Source organism: Homalodisca vitripennis, chromosome 3, assembly GCF_021130785.1.
Source record: "Homalodisca vitripennis isolate AUS2020 chromosome 3, UT_GWSS_2.1, whole genome shotgun sequence".
In the NCBI taxonomy this organism is placed as follows: domain Eukaryota; kingdom Metazoa; phylum Arthropoda; class Insecta; order Hemiptera; family Cicadellidae; genus Homalodisca; species Homalodisca vitripennis.
The window spans coordinates 114,966,355-114,990,892 of record NC_060209.1 but is presented as its reverse complement, the minus strand read 5'-3'; the positions used below and the strand labels follow the sequence as shown (position 1 = coordinate 114,990,892).

General features: G+C 32.6%; 1 protein-coding gene across 1 annotated transcript in view; it reads left to right on the top strand.

The window, feature by feature from the left end:
• LOC124358325 overlaps positions 1–24,538 on the top strand; it is a 77,751-nt gene that overhangs the window by 31,646 nt on the left and 21,567 nt on the right. Inside the window, exons 2-3 of the mRNA XM_046810624.1 lie at positions 8,002–8,196; positions 11,375–11,621. Coding sequence (XP_046666580.1) covers positions 8,002–8,196; positions 11,375–11,621 — 442 coding nt within the window. The remainder of the gene's footprint in view (positions 1–8,001; positions 8,197–11,374; positions 11,622–24,538) is intronic.

Sequence of the window (24,538 nt, the reverse complement as noted above, 5' to 3'; positions counted from 1 at the left end):
TTGCCGAAAGCTACATAACTGATTTTAGATGTGTTCAGCAAGTAATTGTCAGTGATAATTTGGCGTTGTCAAAACATGATTAGGGCGTGACAGCTAAATTGATAGTTTTTTTTTTTTTTAAACTTCCATCCATGAAGGTTGAGAAGAGGATACCCTCAGGCAGTATATTATTTGTAAATAATATAATCGAGGTTGGTGCTAGGATTGACCTTTTTGGTATTTCCCGAGGCGCGGGTGATAGTGGGCTGGATGTGGATGGTTGTGGTGATGGGCATTTTCTTGAAAACGTCTTTCCAGACAGTACTAAACAATTCTATTGCAGTTTCTATTAAACTTTATAAGGATTCCTGTTTGTTGATGATGAGATTAATAAACGCTTTGCTGTAGTCCAAAAAGGGAGCAGTGCGTTGGTTTCACTCTTTCCAACATCTTTGGCAGTAATTAAAGTACACTTAGTTGTTTCACACAGCAAATTTTGATTAAAAACGTTGAATCGATTCAAAAAACCTGTTGTGTTATCATTTCTTTATGTATTGTTTTTTCTGTTGTGTAATAATAAATGCCTTCTTTACTTCGATTCCAAAACAGTCATGTTACATTTATTTTTGTTATTTCATGGTGGGTACTATCACTATCTGGGAAAAAAGAGTATCTCTACTTTTTTATTTTGTTTGTTAAAACTGAAAGGAATACTTAATGTATTTTTGGTAAAAAAAACATTTAGAATTAATTGTAAAAATAAATAACATAATTGAACTGTTATATTTTCCCTTGAACTTTAATTTAGGCTTAAAATATAAGAGAAAATATTAATGGTTGAGTTCATGATAACAAAAGGTTTGTTAATTAAGTATAAAGTAAGGTAGGAGGAAACCACAACACGCGTCGCGGAGAAGTCTTTGCTGAGGTTTCATGCAAAGTTTCAAGTCTATTGCTTATATTGATCTCAAGATGCGGAATGATAGAATACAAATACCATAGAGAGAAGACATTAGAGCTCCCGGCAGACAAAAGAGAAATTGTGTGCCAAATGTGGACATGTGCCATCATAGAACTCATTCTTCTATATATAGAAATAAAGATTCAATCAAAATCCACAGATAAAATCTTTCTCGAGATATCTTGCTACAATATAAATTCGTCCTTTTGTTTATTTAGCTATGTTTCATAGTGATGTTTAAATAATAAAATTTCCGGTGATAACCTCGTCGCAAGAGTGCGCTGAAATCCAACCTCATCGAATTCCACTCGATTATTTTTTTACTGATTGAATATGCTCGTACATATGTCCTTTGTGTAAAGTTTACTATCGACTATAAACGCTTTGAAAAGACGGTGTTATTTCGAACATTTGCGTTATAATAACGACGGTATAAGTCCGAAATGCAAATCTCTTTTTATTAGTATGTCATATGTTAAACTCTCATATGATTGTTCTAAGGTTGTTCACTAATTTATTAATTCTGCTATTTTCTAGTTGCCATCATTTTATACAAAAGACCAATTAAAAATAATAATAAAGTAAAAATATTTAGTAACGCAAAATCGCGTGTAGTAACATGTACCATCATCGAAATCAGTATTTACATAGAAACAAAGTGTCATGCAAGAATTCAAGTCTGAAGTTCAGTTTATTTTCCTGATATCGGCCGGGCAGACATACTTAAAAACAGAAATGAACATTTTCTAGGCCCTCAAGTGCTAGTCTTCATTTAACGCTCAGACAATTAAATTTTTTGACAAAAGGTGTGTAAGTTTTTAAACAAGTTTTAAACAAAAAACGCTGTTTTGTAAACATATTAGCAAACTTAATAGTAGTACATAAGGCAACAAATATGTTTTAACACTCTCAGCCTCACATGATAATAGGTTATCAGGACAATTACTTATACTTACTACCAGATTCACACGGACTGCTGAGACTGACCATGTTATATAGTAACACCTGACAAGCTGAAGTACACAGTGTGAACAGTGCCAGTTCTTTTAGTCTCTTGTTTCCACCTCCTGTTCCGGACATCTCGATCCTCCAACTCTCTTTATCAAGTTTTCTGTTACCTTTTTAGTTTACCGGCTCGTGTTTCGAGGACTAAGAGATCGAAGACTTAATAGCAAAGCAAACGAGTATATCTGGCTAGTGTTACATCATTTTAAATATGGACAGAAAATATTGCAGATAATTAAAATATTGTTTTGAAAACAAGAAGCGACTATGGAAGTCGTACCAAATACCCTGGCACATTCAGTGAATGTTTATAACATTACATATAATCCACATACTGTGAACAGACTGGTCCTGTTACTGTATGTTGGTAAATACTAAGATAAGCAATCGAAGAACAAATTAATTTTACACTTATCAATTGAGTATTAGTAAATCAGAAGAGATATTGTGCTTTGTTTGAAAAACACATATAACAATATAGAAATTCCAAATTTACTATTACTGTACTTATATAATATGAATATATATATATATATATATATATATATATATATATATATATATATATTATATATATATATTGTTTTTAAGGTGACAAAGAACAAAAGAGGTATTTTTATTTTCCATTAAGTCTCATATTTAAGCTATTTCACACACCTTTCCCTATTTTGTGGCCAAAGAATTCGCCAAATTGTTTTGAACCCTCAAAACTCTCTAAGGGATATTTTTGGGGATGATGGTTGTTTTTTCTGAAGTTTTAAATGTAAAGAGGAGCGTGTAGTAAGTACCTCATTTCAAAAGTATCTTAAGTCATATAATTTCAAAATAATTGTTTTTCTATTTATCTTATATTATAAATGTACAGGGTGTTAAAAACAGCTTTAGTAGGTTTTTTATTATTAATTTATTGAACAAATTATGAAACTCTAAATTTTACCGAAAACAACTAAGAATGTTCAGTTTTCAAATAATTTCGAGGTTGCAAAACTATTTACATTTTACAAATTCATTAAATTTTTTATAACTAAAAAATATAATATACAACCATGTGGTTTGCATTACACCCAAAAAAGGTAGTAAAATATTTGTTTATATTTAAACTTTGGCTTTAATTCGAGCGGTTGCTGTTCAGTAGGCAAAAATAACAATTTCAATAAAAAAAACTCATCCAAATAATCAAAACTCTCTAAACAATTTATTTGTAAAACTTGTAAAATTTTTCCAGTTATTCCATAATTCTTATCATCCTCTAATACGAAGTACATTGCCGAATTTCAGTGTCTATCTATTGGGATACCAGGCAATTTGGCTTATCTTCATGTTCTTCATATTATCTGTTATGTTTTTATTTTCTCTGGAATTTTATTCTCGTCAACCTTTTTTCAAATGACAAGGTGTGCATTGTTCTTCTGGTAACAAATAACAAAAATGCAGATTTAGTCATTGTTATAAAACTTAATCTGGTGAACTAATTTTGAAACGGTCAATTAAGTACCAAACAAGCACTAACATATTACAAAGCATAATACTAGAGAGTTTATGATGAAAGAATAAGAAATGCAGTGTTCTTCTCCAGAAGAAATCCAGTGTTCAGTAGACAGCTATAGTGGGCTGTTGGAGTTTAGCATTGGGAAACAGTTTAAACACCTGTAAGGTATTGGTGGGCTTGATGAAGGACTTTTCAAAGTATCATTAGTGTTCAACTATCTTATTACAATATATTGTATGACTAAAATCATTTGGAATTGTTATTTTTGCCTACTGAACCGAAGCCGTGTTAGAGATAGTCAAATACAAAAATATTGTTATTTTACTACCTTTAATTTGGTGTACTTTAATATTTTTTACTTGTAAAAATTTTAAAATGTAAATAACTTTAAAATGTCTGAATTGCTTGGGAACTGAACTTTCTTAGGTATTTTTTGGAAGGCTAGGTTCGCAACTATTTAGGGTAAAATTTGGAGTTTCATAGGTTGTTCAATAACGTAACAATAAAAACCCTGCATTTATTTTCAACACCCTCTTCGTTTGCAGCAAGTTAAATTGAAAAATATTTTCTGAAATGATCTTTATCAAAAGACCTTTGAAATGAGGTCCCACGTGCCCCACCTATGCATTTAAAAATTTAAAGAAAACAACACCCGACCTCCCAAAAATTTCCTTACAGATTTTTTGGCGGGTTCAAAATAATTTCATCGAGTTCTTTGACCACAAAATAGGAGGAGTTCAGCTGAAATGGAGTTTTGGATCTTCATTTGCTTTAACGCTAAAATCAGTGGCCCGCCTGTGTTCACTTTGTATAGAGGAATTTACTAAAATTAAATAACCATCGATGTGAGTAAAAACTTCAGACAGGTAAAAGATATGTCTGCAGCATGTTTGGGGTTTAAGCAATTCTGGCACACAATTTTGAAAATTCTTGCGGGTAAATGAATTTTTAAGTTTTAGTAGCCGCTTATTGTATCGCCTTACATTTTTATAGTTAACGAAATAAAAATCGGATAAAATAATCACGTTTATTCAAAGTAATTATCAGTGTACTTTTATATACTACCATTATAGTGTATGCAGCATTAATAAGTACTTAGGCAGGAGAGCGTTTTAGGGCTATGTCTTTCTAAAAAGAAAGAATATAAGGCTGCATACGGCATTGAATGATAATTTTGTAAAGATTAGGATACTTTCCGCGCCACTTTTGATGGGGTTTCATTTATTTTGTATAACAGTTATTCTGTGATGACTGTATATTTTGAGCAGCCTTAACATTTCCAACATTATAAATATACCACTTGTACGATATTATAATTTCATTGTCATGTTAACCCTAACCAGATTCTCCCTTCATTGAATACCCTTGACAATGGTCAATCAAGTGAGCCTCTGTCCAAATATCTGAGCCTGCATTGTGCCCTGGCCGGCAGACTGCCCCACATGACGCAACTGTTGTATAATACACGTAACGCACACACTGTGTATCGCAACTGTGGATAAAATAATGGAATGTTATATCGGATATAGTTAATGTGCGCTGCTTTCCCCCCGTATATAACGGCTCGGACCCCCGTCGGTCCCGTAGTTCGTCTGTAGTCACCGCGTAGCGCCGCCAGTGAGTGAATCATGACAACCAAGGTAGTGGAGCTTCCTCGTGTGCTCTTGTGTGGAATATGTGTGTCTCTTGTTTGTACGTTCGTTTAGACACGTCGTAGTACAACTATTGGGAATTTATTATTCGTTTGTTATTGAACTGTTTTTTATATTCAAACTTGTAATCACAATTTTAAAGTACTATTAAATGAAGTCCAGTACTCTTAATTGTACACATTTAAAAATAATAATAATAAAATTAAACTAACTTTTAATTGTGATACAACAAAGACTTCTAAAACTATTGAAATTTCAGATTTTTCACTTAATAAGCTGTTTTAATGTAAAACTTTTACCTTCTTGTAGCCATCCAATTTTATTTAGAGTACATTAGATAATAATGATGTATGTGAAACAGATTGTAGAACATTAAAATATACCTTTATTATTGTAATCTGGATCAATTCGAATAATTCTTGTTGATCGGAGGAACATTTTACACTTTTAAGTATAGGCTTGTAAGAATCGTAAAAACATTGCTGTCTTTTATTTGTTGTACATTTATTTTTTAATTCTGAGTCTGCGAATATTTATTATATAAATGTACATTAAATTCTAGCATGACATTTGTATGATGTCTTTGCTAGAAATTAATATTTAATTGACGTTTGAAGTTCCTTGTATTCAAATATTACATAATAATAATTACTAGAAGTCTACCACCTTTAACAGTTACTTTATAAATTTATTTGTAGCTCTCTAATTAGATTATATTTTCAAAATTTTAGAGTGAAAATGAAAAAAATATATGAACAGATTCATAATATATTAATCAATAAATATTAAAATGCTCTCTTACATTGCGCCCCTTAAATAGGTATTTTGTGAATTTTGAAAGATAGTTTTGTATTTATATAATAATATTTGTATTGAGTATACCCACTTAAAAACATTAAAAATATAATGCTTTAGAATTAGTTACGTAATAAAAGAAGTAAGCTGTGACAACAACAGAGTTTGTATCATATTTGGCAAACGTTCAAAGGCCAGGGTGACATTTTTCTATACCTAACTAATACCAGAACAAACAACAGGGAGAAAGGCTAGACCAGACAATGTCCCCCGATAATATCTGAACTCTGTACGAGTACCGCATTGTTCTGTACACGAAACAAAGTGCATCACGCGTTACTATCTTGTGAATTGTTCTTCAACAACACATAACGCACGCAGTGCGTGCCAGTACAGAAATCATATTCAACTTTCCCTCAATATATGCAATACTAATGACATTATAAAATAAGCGGTGTCAGACATTCCTTATTTAAATAGCTTAGCCAAAATCTTCAAAATTTTATGAGTTACTTAAGAAATTCCAATGAACAGGTCAAGAGAGCAACATAATGATTAAATATAAGTATTCAAGAAGTTTAAGTATATATCTTGAACAAGCTCTGATGTATTACAATATTGGACGGTGATAGTAGACAGTAGGTTCGACCCTTCTCTCGCTTTGGTAGATAGGCTGAATGTGGGCTTAATTATCAACTATTACAAACACTGTACGATGATTTATTTGATAAATTTTAAACAAACATGCAGTGTTTTAGGGTTCTTTAATTTGTTGGTTTTTTAAACACCTTTTGTATTTATTCCTCCTAAATCTTACATACAAATTTAACTGTAACTCATAATTTATTTTCTAAATTACTTTTAAACATATAAAAATACAACTTTTGTAAAATAATGCATAAATTTAACTCTTTATTTATATATGAAACCAATTTAAATGTTATTTTTAGTTGTTTGGTATATAAAAAATATATAATTTGGGACAAATTCAACACTAGCGATTAAATATTTCAATCGTTAATGTCAATAGTTTGCAGACTATACTATTAAAGGTGGAGTGAGGAGTGGGTTGCCTAGTGTTTTCAACTTCTTGCTATAGTGGATGCTCGATTTTTATTTGAAACTTTTTAAATTGTTAGTTATTCTGGGTAGTTTATGTATTATGTATTAGTATCTAATATGGTAAAGGTTTTTGTAAAAATGTACAGTGAATATTGCTATACTTGTTTTTGGAAACGTTATTTTTAATTTGAATATTTATTAAAAGAAACCACTAAGCTATAAAAAAGTAAAATTAAGGCTTTTTAGGTATTATTAAATAAAAAAAGTAAATATAATAGTTCTTGATAATTTTTAAAGTAATTATGAAATGTATACTGGTTGTCATTTTTAGCAACCAAAACAACATTAACTCCTGGTTTGAAACATTAGTCTTTTTGGTCATCATAAAAGAAAAAACTTCTAGCAAATTGTATGGAATTAAATATGTTAAATATAATATAAAAGTTAATGTTTTTTCTGACCAAACTTATATAGAGAAACGTTATAGGGGAGGGGTTGAACATTTATTGTATAGATAAATATGTTGTCCAGTTTATAAATTACTTTCTTAGAAAAACAATAGAAAGAAGAACTGACTCAATGCGAATTTTGAACAATATCTAAACTAACATTCATGTCGAATAAAAAGAAATTGCGACGCAAAACACCTTGCAAGACCCGCCCATACACAGAGAACTTTTGGTATGTTAAGGGCTACGGCCCCTGTTTTAAGAATTGAAATTTCCCTTTGCCAACATAAAATTCCGAAAAGAAATTTGTAGAACAAAATATTTGCGGAATATAAACTCTGGAATTTAAGTTATGAATTTTAAATAAAGAAATTGTTATAAATTATTCGAGGGATAAATAAGCTGAATGCTAGCATTAAACTTGTCTCAAACAATAAAGCTGAGATCCAACATTTTAACAACTTCACATATCTATGATGTGTGTTTAACAATAATTCCCTTCTTGAATATTATATCTGGTAAAGCAATTCTAAACAGTGCTTGATACCGAGGTGGCATGTTGCCTGTGTTGCTGGTGTGTTGTCAAAGTAACACTAAGTATGTTGTCAGTTACAGTTGACGCTAGTGGTCGTGTGGTGTGTCGCCTCATGTCTGGGGATGCCGGCGTACGAGTCTCAGTACGAGCACGATCAGTCTCAGGAACTCTACAGCCACGAAAACTACGAGGGCGGCGGCCTAGAAGACGGCGGTGGTCTGCAAGATAGCTACCACAACGATGATGACCATCATCACGTTGATTACTACGTAAGGTCACATTATAGTAGAAGTAGAAGTCACTCTATTTGTTTTACAAGGTAGAAGAACTAGACCACGTGTCGCGAAACAATCACGCTGAATTTGCATGCCAATTTGAAAAACTCGAATCACTCTCGAAGTATCTAGTGGAAATCTGACAGGTAGATGAAGTATTTATTCAGCCTTCTGAGTGATATACAGAAATGAATATACAGAATATACAGAGTCTAGCTCAATTCATTCTGGTGATATCCACCGAGAAGTTACCCTTTATATATTCCCTTTTATTTCAGTTTGTTAATCCATTATTAATATACAATTAGTGTATAATATTATCACGTATTCTAAAAGGTGCATGGATTCATAATAGATTACAATTTTATGTATATTTTTGTATATAACATTGTTTAATTGAATATAATTTTAAATTGAGTAAACTAATTAGTTGATATCAAATTATTTATTAAATAAAGCAACCTGGGCGTATCTTAGAACTATATTTTTTGTATCTTATTCGTGTTTTTGTGAGTCTTACAATCAACGTTTTAAAATTGTGTAGATTTAACAAATGGAATGAAATAACGATATACTAAATGTTATATTTAAAACCTCAGATTCCAGAAACTTGGTTTAATACTGCATATTTTGCATTGACTAAATCAATAATTTTTAAGTAGAAGTACGCCACACCACGTGTCGCGTAACTTGCTTCGCTGACGTTCAATACAAATTTTTAAGCATATAGCTCATTTCTTTACTGGCGGATAGAGATAAATACAACCATGCGGAAAAGAACGTTGTACAGTTTTTGTCAAGCAAAAGATAAATTGTGTTACCCTTCTGAGAGAGAGGCTTCAACGACGCTCAGCTAAATTCTATGGTTGGACATGTACCATTATAGAACTCATTCTTATCTATAAATATATATGTTTCATGGAACTTCCTCTATTCACAATCACAAATTTTAGAAAATTATCTCGCGATTCATGCTTAGAAAGATTTTATAATATGTTTATAAAGTACATTAAAATTATATACATGTAAACATCATATTAACAGTTATAAGTTTAAACTGATCAAATTATAATAAATGAGAAATGTACGAGTAACTAATCCTTTTCTTAATAATAGTTTTAATAGAAAGTTAAAATATACGGTGAAGTTATAGTGAAAACAAGGAGAGAACGGAGTGAAATTTACTCTATTGACAAGAAAACGAGAGTTGGAAACTTATTGAGATGGACAAGCAGTTAAATAAATGTCTAATTGGGTGACGTCTCGTGGCGATGTCTCAAGAATCCAGATGAGAAAGTTGTACAAAGACAAGTTGTTCTAGAATTGAGATTGATCTACGATTTAAAGACTTTTCAATATGTATTATATTACAATCTTTGGTTAGAAGTAATTACTTTCTACTGTACACAATACAATATGTTATTTTCTAGGTCTAACAATATAATTTAGTTTTAAATTGTTTGGTATACTCAGAAGCAAAATTATGAGAAATGTACACAAATGTAATGTGATTGCTGCTTCTACCCTATTTTGCATTAATTTAAAGAAACATCCATAGCTTGATAATTACGTTTTATGTAGCGTTCTACCTCTAATTTGTTAGGATAGGCGGTTTGAACAAATGATTGACCAGCACATATTCAAAAAGTTAAACATGGTTTTGTGGAGATAGAACAAAATGTACAGCAGGTGGTTATAAAGCCAAATCGTACTTTTTAGGATCTGTTCTCTATAAAAAATTGGGTACGATATATAACATATGCATTGCATTATCAGGCAAAAGAATTATTTGGCTACTAGAATTAAAGTAGTTCACAAAAAATGTACTTTCGTATAGTAACATCCTTTCTGGTCGAGTTTAAAATATAGGTGATTGTTAGCCCCTAGACTCCGAAAACTATAGGACTTTTTAATCCATTAGTGGATATTTAACTATAATTACATATCTATTACTTACGTTGACTTTCCGTAATTACAGAGGTATAATCTATTTTGAGGAGTAGGAGTGGCTACATAGAGGCGTCTATTTTGTTATTTTTACGGTTTTTTTAGTATGTCTACGTAGTAAAATTAAACAGCCATTCAATACAGTTGGAGTGTTGCAAAGTTCAGTGATTACGCAAACTAATAATTACGCTTGTAGCTAGCAGAGTGAACCTATCTTCTACGTAGAATAGCAGTAATCGGGGCAACGTGCATGACTGAACCACACGAAACGGTCGCCTACAAGGGATTTCACTCTCTAATGGCACTTCGACAATTAAGAGGCGGCCAGTCCCGATGTATAGGGCGGCCAGAGTCCTCGACAATAACCGGTGACCGAGCAGATTTCTCAGCAGGACCGCGGAAGCGACTCCGGAAGACAATCCGCTTCCTCCGACAGGACTCTGGCAGGACCGGGCAGGGTGCTGATCACTTCCGTAGGTTCACATAACTGCCGCACTTTTATGATGACAGGAAGTGTGCTGGCTGCGATTACACGGTCAAGCGTAGTAAGAGGATAATCGTCACAGCTCTTGGTGTACGGACACGTTCTGCTGGTCGCTACACCTCATATCTGCCATCTGTAATTGCGGTGTAAAACTGTTGCAGAGCTCTCACGGAACGTTAACTAGACCATTAAAATTGCGAGTAACAACTAAGTAGAGTCGACGTTTTTATGTATTCGGAAAATGAGCGAACAGTTCTTGTTAGAGTAAATTAACGACTTTTAATACCTTGATATTCTACAACGGAACAATAAAAAACAAGCATATGAATAGGATATTTCACTGTGATTAGAACCCATCAGTACTTTAAAGACAAATCAAAGTATAAAACTCTAGATGGGTCTTTCATACTTGAAATCTTAAATCAACGGGATTTAAGCTGTATCTTACAGTGAACATATATATATCACAGAAGAATATACCTACGTAGTAATTACGCTTAATACACTTAATTATTATACCACATCGTTGTGTTTAAATTTTTAAACCATTAGATTATTCATACAAAGTTTTAATTATTTACAAAACCTTTGTGTCAATAAATCATTTTTCTGAATGTTTTAAGCCAGTTTAGAGTGTCAAGATGTTACAGTAAGGACATTTAATTGAATACAAAATTGCTTTTCGAGTAAACACGATTAGACTAATTTTACATTAAAGTTAAATGGTTAAACTTTGTTTAGGCACATCCTAAGTACAGTTTCAAGTACGGGGTGCACGACGAGCACACAGGAGACGTGAAGAGTGCCCACGAGACAAGGGACGGTGACGTAGTGAAAGGCAAGTACTCTCTGGTCGAACCGGACGGCAGTGTACGCACAGTGGAGTACACGGCAGACAAGCACAACGGGTTTAACGCCGTGGTGACACGCTCCGGCCACAACACGCACGCGTACCACACACCGGAGCACGACTACGAGCACAGCTACTGATCATCGTCCGGTGTCATCCGGCCCTCAGGACCACAACAGGTCCCACACACCACAGTGTTCTTTAAATCGTATTTTATGGCATTCTCATCCTAAAATATCGTTTCAGTTGTTCTCCTCTTCACTAAACTACAGTATATTACTGTAGATATACTTACACTTTTAACCTGTATACATAAAATATTGCGTTTGTTTGTCATTACCTATAATAAATATTTGATGTCTGATGAATAATTATTATATAATCAGTTACTTTATACTATAGTGTGATTGTTGAATTGGCTTCAATTCAAAAGTTGTCCATATTGTCTAATTTACGTCTTACACTTTGACAATAAATTTGAAATTTAAAGATTTTGAAAACTTATAACATATTTGCACCATTTTTAATTGAAATGTGTTTTTTATTTGGTATGTAATAAGAAATAATTTAGATTTTTTATTTTCTAGGAATTAAATTTACGTGCCTTGTTGAAATTCTTTAAAGACAAAGTTGGTTTCAAAATGTATTAGCACAATTTTTTTTGTAAATATGTACAAGCATCCCTTCGTGTTTTCTCTCATGTATTTTCTTTACATAATGTATTATTAACAATAGCACATAGTCTAAGTCAAATACATTATTATTCATTTACTAAAGTAATATTTAATCTTATAAGCTACTTATTATAGTTACTGGCTAGTTTATTCTTTTCCACTTCACTGGTGTGATGAAACAATTTTAAATCTCATATATCATCATTATGTAGCATCATCTTAATATATGACATATTATAACATGATATGGTACACAATATTGCCTTACAATATGTTTTATGTATATAGTATTTCATACAAGTGTGTATGTGTCTGTGTGTGCTTGCATGCATGTGCCTGTGTGCAACAATGTTTATGTATGTATGTGTAGTAAAACCTTTAGTGAACCGACTGTTGTTTACCAAAGTGAAAATGAATAAATTCCTGTAAAATATGGAGTTACGTTCGCTATATGTATATGTTTAATCTCCTCCTTTACCTCATTCCATCACAAGTCATAAAATTGCTCTTCAATTCAATGTAAAACTAAGTTTTAAAGTTTAGCATATATATCATGGGTTGGTAAATATTATAATCTGTTTCACATATGTATGGATAAAACTACTCTATATTAAACGTTCGTTTTTTAACTGTAGCACAAATGTATGTAAGAATGTTTCAAAAACGCAGTAAATTCGTTCTTAATTATTAACCGATGTTTGTCTTAATGTAGATACGCGTATGTCTACAACAAACAAATAAGTTACGTTACAAAGCAATGGACTTTTATATGTTGTTTCGATAGGATCTATGTCCCTTTTAAAGTTCCATTTATCTTTGTTTTGACTGTAATGATTAGCATTTAAGAATAGGTCTTTCTTTTTATGAGAGCAAGCAGACATGGAATATTCATTAGTTTTCGATCAGGATACGCTTCGTCTTTTAACACCAATGTCAAAAGATTGAACCATTTCAGTTTATCCACAGCTCGCAGCCCAGCCAAGTTCTCCAGTCCCCATAAAATCCACATTTCACCTGTTCGATTATGCCCTGAACGTTAAATTTCCTATACATGCCTTATCTTGATATCCTACCTTCAAAGATGTTTGTAATGAAATTATTGTGACTGATAATGTGGTCAATGATTTTGATTATTCTAGATTCAATAGAAGTCATCAATTTTGTCTTAATTCATTTATTTTGCGCCTTGACAGGTTTTTATTGTTTTTTCTCTACTTCTTATCAGTTCAATAATGTATATAGCCTACGGTTTGGGGAAATGAAAGTATTTATGAATGTATTTTAATTCCTCACCGTACATGACAACAGGACATCGTTCCGGTTGAAAATTCAACACACCTAGTTGTGGGATAAGGTAGTGAACCAACAAATTTTACGGCAGTTTTTAGCTTAGAGAGGAGTCTGTAAGATCTAAACGTCTAGAGTTATTACAAATGATACGCGTTTTCAAACGGTCTGGTGTTTTCTGAGATATGAATAATAAATAACTTTTGATATTGACAATGTTATTTTTTTCATGTTTTATTAAATTTTTACCTAAAAAATAATTAAATTTGCTTGCATTGCATGTCAAGCGAAGTGATTCTTAGAGATTCACGATTAATTGTATTTTTATTTTAGTAGTGCATCATATAAATCCTGTACAGTCTCGCTATATTGTTGCATAACCCTCTGAGGATTTAAACTTCATTCGTATAGAGAAGCATGAATTGATTAAACCTGTATAATTGGGTGAGGACAGCTAACATGAAAATGTGCATTTCCTCCGTATATACGTTTGGGCTGTATTTATTTTGTTTATGTTAATTTTCCAAAATAATGTTTGCTTGTACTTCAGTTCCGCTAGAGTGTTTGTTGTTGTGTTTGAAGACCACTATTTTTAAACATGAGAATAAATATTTTTAGAACTATATCATTAAATTAAATACTAGAACGGCAGATAAATAACATGGACAAACTATAATACTAAGCAAACAATTACAATTATGAAGTAAAAAAAACACACACACGGTTTATCATAAGAAAGATTAAACATGCATGGTTTATTAAGAAGGGTAACTAAGGAAACAAATCCAGAAAATCTTTACTATTTCTAAATACTTACATTTTTGTAGTAAACAAATGTGAACTTTTGACCTTCAAATATCATTAATACGTTTTTGTGCTTCTTTTTAGAGGTTTACCCCGTTTCCGTTTCTGAGTTATCAAACATTCGAAGAAACAACAGTGGTTGTTAATGATCTCAGAATTCTAACTCTGTTTTACATTTTCTCTATTATGCAAAATACCTGAAATGTAACTATTTACAATATGCTGCCACCTTGAAATCTTATAAATTGTACAAAAATATATAAGCATAAAAGTTGTTCCAAAGTACACGTTTAAAACCCCCATTGTATGACAATGTTGTGACAGTACTAAGTGCGCACGAGCAAATATTAATTAATTATTATTATTATTAATTCCAGATATTGGCTGATGGACTTATCGCAAGACATATATATGTAGCTATCATGTCTGTGGTGAGTTACGTTTAAAACAAATAACAAAGGTTATCGTGTTTACAAGCCAAGTTATATTGCATGATCCCATACACATACATGACATCTATCAAATTGGTAGTTATAGAATATGCAAGATATTTTTTCTGACACTTTTTTATATTTTCCAGCATAGTTTTCTTGTAACTCTACACGATTTTTCCATCTTTGTGACCCGTCCAAATAGTACTCGCATTGTTTTCTGCAAAATAATTATTGTTCACGAGGGTAGTTGCCTCTTCATCTGACGAAAATATGTATCCTTCGAGCACAAATTTTTAAATGAAGGAACAAAAAGAAGTCGTTGGGGGCTAGATCTGGCGAGTAAGGTCAAGCAGTTCAAACCGTAATTCATGGATTTTCACTATGGCAACCGCTTAAGTGTGAGGTTTGCGTAAAACAGGATTTTATTTTTCTGCGAATGTGACCATTTTCCCGCAAGTTCTGCCTTGTCAAGAAATTATGCATAGTATGCTACTGTAATTATTTTTCAATTTTGAAGATAATCGATTAAATAACAGTCACCATCACTTTTCCAGCCGAAAGAAACAGATTTTGCTTTTCTTGGAGGCGGTTCCGTTTTGCAGTGCACTGTTTGGACCGTATTTTTGTTTCAGGCCTATAACAGTGTATCAAGGTTTTATCTACAGTAATTAATCGTGCTCCAAAACTCGGATTTATTTTGCCTAAATTGCACCAAAAGAGCGGAGGAAAGTTTAACACGTATTTGGTCTAACGTGAGCAAACGCGACACCCAACGTGCGGGATAGCTTTCTCATGCCTAAATGTTAACTGAATATGTGACAAACGCGTTCTTTTGACATTTTTATAACCTCTGTTGTCTCTTTTACTTAATTCGGCGGTCGTCCAGCACCATTTGATGACCTTTGGCGATGTTTTCGTCGGTAATTGTAGTTTTTGGATGTCTCAAAAACTCATCGTCTCCCAAACGCCTTACGGCCACGTTTAAATTCAGCAGTCCAAAATCTCTGTGGTAAATGATGGTGCAGAGTCCCCATACACAGAATCCAACTCATCTTTGATTTGCGAAGGCTTATTGCCTTTCAAAAATAATTATTTAATGATAGCTCGATACTCAATTGTGTCTATTTTTACAAAACAAACTGACTTAAATGACTGTTATATAAAAACTGCGCGTCCAAAATGGCTGAAACTTAAGTGTGTAACTGTCAACAGATGAACAACGAAATTCAGTAGCTTTTATTTACGAGTGCTCTTGTGTAGCCATATTTAACTCAATTTGAAAAGAACTTATGTTTGAACTACATATAAAGGACCTGCTCTAAACTATTTTAAACTCAGTGTTACACGTAAATATTACCGCAAGTTACATATTAACAATCAAGAAATCTCATTGATTTCATTTATACAGAAATCTCAAATGCGCACACAGAAAAACAACATAGCCTACTATTCACAACCGGATAATTAATTAATTTAATAATTATGAGGGGAAAACATACCAGTGACCAACTCACAGGTTTCAGTGTTTCGATGCATAATATACTAATTTAAATATGATCGGCATATAAAAAATAAAAATTTGAAATGTATTTCTTGAATAAACCTATTCTTATTCATAAATGCTTGTTTGCTGTATAAATATTTCATTTTCTATTTTGTTAAATCATTTAACATTTTATCTCTATAACACAAGTTTTGAAAATAAGTATCCATATTATCAACTCAAAATAAATAATGTTATTTGGTTAATTTTAAAACGGATTCAGGTAGACTATGTATACTTCTATTGCCTAATGACAATTTCTTGTTATAGTTGGTAAAAATGTTATAAATGGTAAAATCGCCTGCAAGAATATTGCCGGCAATTTCTGATCAGCGAATCCTAACATAATGTATATCATGATCCGAAGGGTTAGTTCTACTGTTGAATGAATCCTATTAAAATGTACAAAAGAACATATAACGTTAAATTCAATTGACTAAGACATTATATTCTTCCATGGTATATGATAAATATAGTGTCATAGCACTTCATATCCCAGACCATCAGTAGGTATAAATCCTAAAATAAATTATCCATCTAACTGTATCAGATAGAACAGCTGTGAACACGAAATATTATTCTATATTTTGAATATTTATAGCGTATGATATACACAAAATTTTATATTAATTATGTGCATTATATAGATTGCCGTTAATTCATCTTAAATTAATATAATTCATTTATACTATCAAAACTAACCGTAGACTAAAAAAGTAGAACAAATTTCAGATTTACATTTCCTTCATAACCGGCTATATATTTGGAAACATTCATACGTTGATGTTTGTATTACTATTGTTAGTTATATACTCTAAATTACTCAGTATTGACGTAAAAAAGCACAGGCTTCGTGGTAAAAGAAAAGTACATTTCCTGTTTTTAATTTAAATTTTATAATATGTTTCAAAATGTTTATTCCTCAAGTGTTTACGAGCCTCCTGTATATTCATACATATAGCGTAAATTATTTAAGTGTTTCCCCATAAAAGATATAACCACATTGAACATATTTTCACCACAGTTCTATATCTATAAATGAAATATACACAGTGTGTAAATTAAGTCCTGATATGCCTGGATGTATTCCAAATGGATTGAGATATCGATGTAAAATCTTCACCATACTTATTAAAATACTCTTTTGGACTTTTTGATGTCTAAAAATACTTAACCCCCTTTTTCAAAGGGGATATAGGGGGGTCACCTTAATTTTCAAATTGCACTCCCTATTTTGTGACATGTATTTGAAAGATAAATTCAAAATAAACACAATGACATGAACAAAACATCTCTACTATGATGCTATCAAAATTTATGGGCAAACAACCTCTTACATCTAAGGATATAAATTAAGTCCTGATACTCCTGGATAAATTCCAAAAGGATTGAAATAACAATGTACAACCTTTACCATACTTCTTAAATTACTTTTTGAATTTTTGGAGGTAAGAAAAATTCACCCCCTTTTTCACCAGGCTTATCAGGACTTAACTTACACCCTGTATATCAAACAAAAACACAAGACTTTCGCTATAATTTTCCTACAAATTTCCTTCGTTTTTATACCACTGGTGCGATTATTATTTACAAAATATACATAGAATAATGAAGATTTTTGTTATGACATCATATAAGTTTATGACATTGATGATTATTATTCTAGAATCATAATATCAGGTTATTACCATTCTAATTCCTCGATCTATTTCCAAACTACTGAAAAAAAGTCATTCCACCACAGGCCGCCGCCAGACTGCTGCGTTGAGGTAACACCGCCCAGGGCAGTCTAGCGATTTGCGCGTTCAAACGAGCAGGCGCAGGCAGCGGTAAATTAACAAAACGTGCTCAATTAAATATGTGTAACAATTACTCGTTTAAATATTGAGCTAGGATAATAGCTTTAGGAGCTATTACCAATGACGAATGTTTCGGAATCACCCGTCAAGAATGAATTTAAATGGTAATTTAAATAATAACTTCTTTTAATATTGTTCTAAAATCCTAAAATTTCGTAAAAACAGTATTCTTGCATGTATGTTCTATTCTTAATGGTCCCAATCGGATCAAAAGTTCCGAGTTATGAATGTTCAAAGTTACAATTTATGAAAAGCGCCAAAAATCGGAACCCTTTCTCGTTCTTACAGAGATAAAAACTGGAAGTGGTTGTTTGTAAATAATTTATTTTTTACCACTAAACGCAGAAATAAACAAGCTACATTTTAACGAAAATGCCGTATTTGTAACTTTATTTAGTTTGTGGTTAACGTTAAAACTGGGGTACTTATACTTTATGATCCAAGAATAGTCCACCATCGATCACTGTAGCATTGTTCCATGTTCCATAAACACTTCCTTCCATTGCCAAACTAAACACTTACAATCGATTTTAACTTTTAATTGTTGCAAAACTGTGAAACCTTACCTTTTCAACGCACTAAAGTAAACCTGAAGAATGAGAAATGAGCGCTTATGAATGAATAATAAATTATTCAAATTCGTTATCGAATTCACATCTCGTCGGTCCCGATTCAATTTTGAATTCCATACCGTGTTAAAATAATTCCCTAGAAGCAGAAAATTATCTTATAAGCCCATCTTACACCAAGGTGAATGTGATCTTGGTCTCTCTAACTATACTAAGAAAAGAGACAAATACCTGCACTTGCTGGATGTAAGGTAAGTCACCGTCTGCTTCCACGTTGAAGCACTATTCCAAATAAGAAAAGGTTGTCGGTAATAGTCAAAGAATTGGCCCGCTGATTCTCAGCCACAAAACTAATTCTCTGGGCATCGCCCCCAAAACAGCTACAACAAGGTAAAACAAGCTGCGATGACGGATAGTCTTGATTTATGAGCCGCGTGAGAAATCTGCAACCGTCTGCCACTTCAAACGTTGAGCTCCGCTCACCGAGGCTCGTCACGTGATCTGGAAACCACGTGACACTGCTAAATTCGTGACCCGCCAGTACTACGTTAGAGACTGAAAATAAACCTTATACAGACGTATTTTACTTCTTGTGCTCGCACTGATTCTTGATATTTCTGTGTGGTTGTCGTACACTCTACGCTTAATAAACAAAATTCAACATAACGAATTATTCGATTGTTTAACAATTAGTAGAAATACGAAAATATTTCTTATAGTGTTTAATATGATAAAGCTATACGATACAAAAACGACCTAATTAGACTCATATAGCTGATAGGATACACTGGTGCAAGGCTTGTTCAGTCACGGGCGCCGTTATAGGCGGTGCCCAGATCAGAAATAATCTCCTTCCCAACTGGTGGATTCCAAAGGGCATCTTCAGTATATATTGATATTAAAACTGTTTATAAAGTAGTAAAGTAGAAGAAAACCCTATTTGTAACGAGAAATGTTTTACATTCTCCTCGAGAGATTATCCATGTACGACGCACATAGTTAAGAGCTAGCGTATCAGTTCTCAAAGCTGTATCTAGGAGAAGGATAGCCCTCGCCTGTATAAAAAAAAACCTTTTGCGGGTGCTCAGGAGTTGTTGGTTTGGATCAGCAATCTTACTTCGATTCTGCTTGTCCGTTTTCTATTTCTAGTAAAGTTATTGTAAACCCGAATGGACCTCATTAATATCGTGTTGTCTATAACGCCCGATAACTCTTAATATATAAATCCTAGAGACTTGAAACTTGGTACATATATTCCTCTTGGTTTAAGCAAGGAAGACGCTTGTTCATGTTTAGGCTAAAAGTTCAAAGGGCAAACCGTCTGACCGTCTGTGTGACAACACTTATAGCAATGTCCTGGGAACATAAAACTTGGTTCAAGGATAAGCCGTATTGGTTTTGGGATCAAAACCCAAAGGGCAGTCCATAGGTCTGTCTGACAGTCCATCCATCTTCCTATACCATAGATCATGATAGAACTGTCTTTAGAGATTTGAAATTGTTACATAGGTTTCTCTTAGTCAAAGGACCTGTATTAATTTTAGGATTAAAAAGTCAACCAGTTTACATTTCGAAAGATCAACGGTTTTTACTACGATCATTACGAAAGTTAAAATTAGGACAGAACATTGAAACAAATTTCCAAGATTTATGCAGAGCCAACAAGCAGTTTGGTTATTGTCTTCTCTGGCTCATTAAATTTATTACGATCACACTTTTCCACTTGAATAAGGTTTGCAGATGATTGTTTTTACTATTTATTATCACATATTCATTTAAACTTATATTAATAATCAATTTTAATTAATTAAGATACTCACAGGAGCACTGGTAATATAAATAATTTTTATTTTCATCTCATATGTAACATGTTTTAAAATTACTTGACACGCTGCAAATGATAGATTATTATTGACGACCTATTGCATATCACCATGACATTATGTTTTCCTTGACAGTGCCTTCTCAGAGCCTCAATGCTAGTTGTTAAACCAATAATTTACGTGGATTATTTTAAAATTGTACGTTCTACCCTATTTTTGGCTCTTTAATAGTTGGAACGTAAATAACATCATTTCACTTTTAACTTGGGATATAGTACAATGTTTTCGCTCTAACTTTTTAGACAAGGATATGTTCTTTATGTTACTTTATTCACCTATTGCGAACAGTGTATCGACAGCAGTATGTCTATAAAAGACAGTGTATTCCAGTCAAGTAAGAGCATTATAATACTTGCTAATACTACAGAAAAGCCATGCATTACGTCGAGATGGTACAATTGATGGGTTTGAATGCTGATAAGGTGCAATAACAAAATCAAATGGGAACACAATTAAATCTAAGTGAATTGTATGATCAATTCAAGTATTTGCACTACAGATCAAATCTTTTTTTTAATCTATTGGAAGGACTTCATTTATAATTGTTTTAGTTTTATTGCAACCTGTTGTATTTAACTTTTCATGAATCAAGAAATTGCAGGTATTCAAAGTAGGACATCTAGGCAATGTTTTATCAAGCCTAAGTTAAAACAGCTAAAGATATAAATGTGAAATCTTAAGATTTTGCACGCGAGTTATAGATTCAAAGAGTATTTTTTAAATTAATTAATGACTTAAGGAAACGTATTTTGTAATTAATACAACTTAGATAAATTACGTGTTTTAAATATTTGTTCTTAACGTAATCATTCTTTATAGCTATAACCTATGCACATTTTTATGTTCAGGTATTTTTATTTTGCCATAGTTACCAAAATTACCGACATTTCCTACTTTAGATGTCTGTAATTTCACCTGTAATGATCAAAAGTATTATTTCTGCTCTCTCTGTATTGAGCAAAGTTATCTTAAAGGGCTATTAATTTAATGTAAAAATATATTCAAAGCCCAAAACCGCCACCTCAAGCAGTAATTCCTAGACCAATATATTTGAAAAATGTATAAAATTTAATACGTACATAAAGAATTTATCACAGAAAAATGTTTTTGAGCATAAAATGCTGACTGATTCTGGACATGGGACCTTTTCTAGTTATTTTAAAGACATTAAAGTCGTGTTACTCAACCATAGAAACACGATACCTTGAGCTAGAATGTGACATAAATTCCGGTTCACTGAAAACAGTGACTGGGCTCAACCATCGACTGTGGCCTTCCAATGTCGCTTTGTACGAGCTAGCTGATCCGCGGCATTCTTGTTAGGCGTCCTTCGACATGTTAGTTCTAACAAAGCAAATTGGTTGTCAGTTAAACCGGAAACTTTTCAATAGTTACGTTATGATTTAATATGTAACAGGTAGAAATTTTTCGGTTCATAAAGTTAACTTATTTAGTGCGTATTTGACAGTCATTTCATATGGACGATTGTTTTCTTCTTATTCTTACCTGTTCTTATTTGGTTGCTCAATATTTATGAAATTAAGATAGCCACTCTAAGTATAATACGTGTGAGGGAAAATATACATATTTATCAGAAATTTAGTATTAACTTAACATGTTGAGTTCCGTGCTGAGAACATATAATTTTTAGGGTTGCAAATTTTAATACAGATGTATTCTAGATTTCTGAATTGTAACTTTTACTGGGGAGAATGTAAAAATAGAGAGTATACATATGTACTTACAAACTCTCGTAACAATAATAATATTTAATAAAACGGTTATTCACATCACAAATATTTTCTACCCACAACGTACCGACATGGTGGGAATTGTTTATTTAATATTAATATTGAGTTTACCTAGACTTTACCTTCCTCTTGATGCAGTGTTAACAGACTTGACTCCTTGAATTTAAGCCATGTTCGTCTGAAGAGTTCGAAAAAGAGCCGACGAAAATGAAACTGAAAACAAACAATTCACATCTTTTCGATATCAGAGGCACCAAGATGAAACATATAAAATATAGTGTAGCTCCATCAATTCAGAAGTTGCATTAAAGAGGAAGGTGAATTGGAGCTAAACTCAACATTCAAAATAGTTTGTTACGCATTTGATCAAATCAAAATTGTACAACTCATTACTAACAACGCCTGTGCGCTTTGATGTTAAACCCACTTAATTTATGTAGTTGAACTATTTACTAACTGTAAACAACCGACAACGAAACACTTGTTATACATTTCTGTGTAAGATACGCGTACAGTCGCAGGTAGCAAAAACTGTATCAGATTTTAGCATTGGATCATATTGGATGACAAAAGGTATGTTATGTAGTTTTCATTATAATTGTTGGAATGGAAAAACAATTACAGTTAAGAAAACATAAAGATTAGATTACACTAATGAAAACAGTATTTTTACAAAGTTATTACCAAAATTTTACTTATTTAATAAGGTTTCTATCACTCCTTTGATTTTTTTCTATTTCCTTTCTTCTATTTTTTTAAATGATGTCTTGCAATGGATTACTTAAAAATTATAAAAGAAGATGATCTTCAAAATAAATTATAAATTGTTGAATGTATGGCATATTAGGCTCGTAGGTTTTATTCTTAAAACCATTTTACCTTCGATTTTATTTGATATAGCGAAGCTTTAATAGAATCTTTGTTACATGTACGCAAATGGAAGTGTAATTTACTATGTGAAAATACCACAATTCCAATTCCAATGAATTTTCAGACATCTACGTTGCTGGCTCGGATATCTCATGTCCTTCTGACTACATTGTTGCAGTGTTGAGGTAAATTAACATTACTTCTGCACTGTATATGCTATTCCCAAATATTACTTCCTTACTTTTACATATAGCGACAAATCTTATATCAATTTCATAACTGTAATTTTGAATTATAATGTGCGACGTCGTGTTTTATTCTACGTAATGCCATATAAGTAATATAAATGCGTTACACGATAATATACTCGTATATAAATATATATACTATATTATGAATGTTGCGGGTATAACATAAGTTATACATTGTAAGTTTATTAGGAAACGTCTCATTAATTAGCAAGTTACTCAGCCGGAGCAGGTACGCCGTATCGCAATATCGGACAGTTCCGAGTAACTGCGCTGCGCCTGTCACTGTCACTGTCTCCAATTATTATCAGTTGCACCACTTCCACAACTGCAGACGAAAGTGAGCTTCCATTGTCACCGCTGCTCACCGTGAAGGTCGTCACTCGACCTTGAGTTTAATATTCAACCGTACAATAAATGAACTTGAGAGCAACCTCATACTTATGTTCATGATCACAGACTTCAAGAATAGAGTGTTAACTATAACTTTTTCACTAGATACAAGTAGAAAAACTTCTCATTGCACTAGGCTAAAAGGACTTTTTTCTTTGTTTTTGGAATGATATGAGTTTCAGGATGGATAAGGTTGTTAGTAGAGAGTCGAGATCCCAGGAGGAATGATGGAAGCCTTTATATATCTCAGTCATGTTACCTTGGAAGAATGGGGCTAGCTATATTCTAGCTGCTCTAACAATGTGCCCAGGGAAGATGATGCATCATGTTTATGGTATTAACAATTAAAGCATGCGGCTGAAGGGCCACACACACAATAGTTAATAGTCGCCTCCCACACACACAACCCTATACTCACGAGCGCAGAGGGATGGAGCCAGCCAGACACTTGCCGTTTTCCGTCCTGGGTTCTTCAGTAACGTCTTTTACTCATGGCCAAGCTAAACTCTGTGACAATCTAAGTATATTATACGTTGTTTGATATCATGTTTTGAATGATGTTTACAATTTTTATGTACTAATCACTTCAGGATAAAATTACAAATAAAATATAATTTTTTGATTGAGAGAATACACTTTATATCTAGCGGGGCAGAAAAACGAGCGGTCTAATCTCCTGCACTTGTGTGTGTAAGGCTGCATGTGTGTTGGTGTTAAACTACCTGGGTCTCAGCCGCATC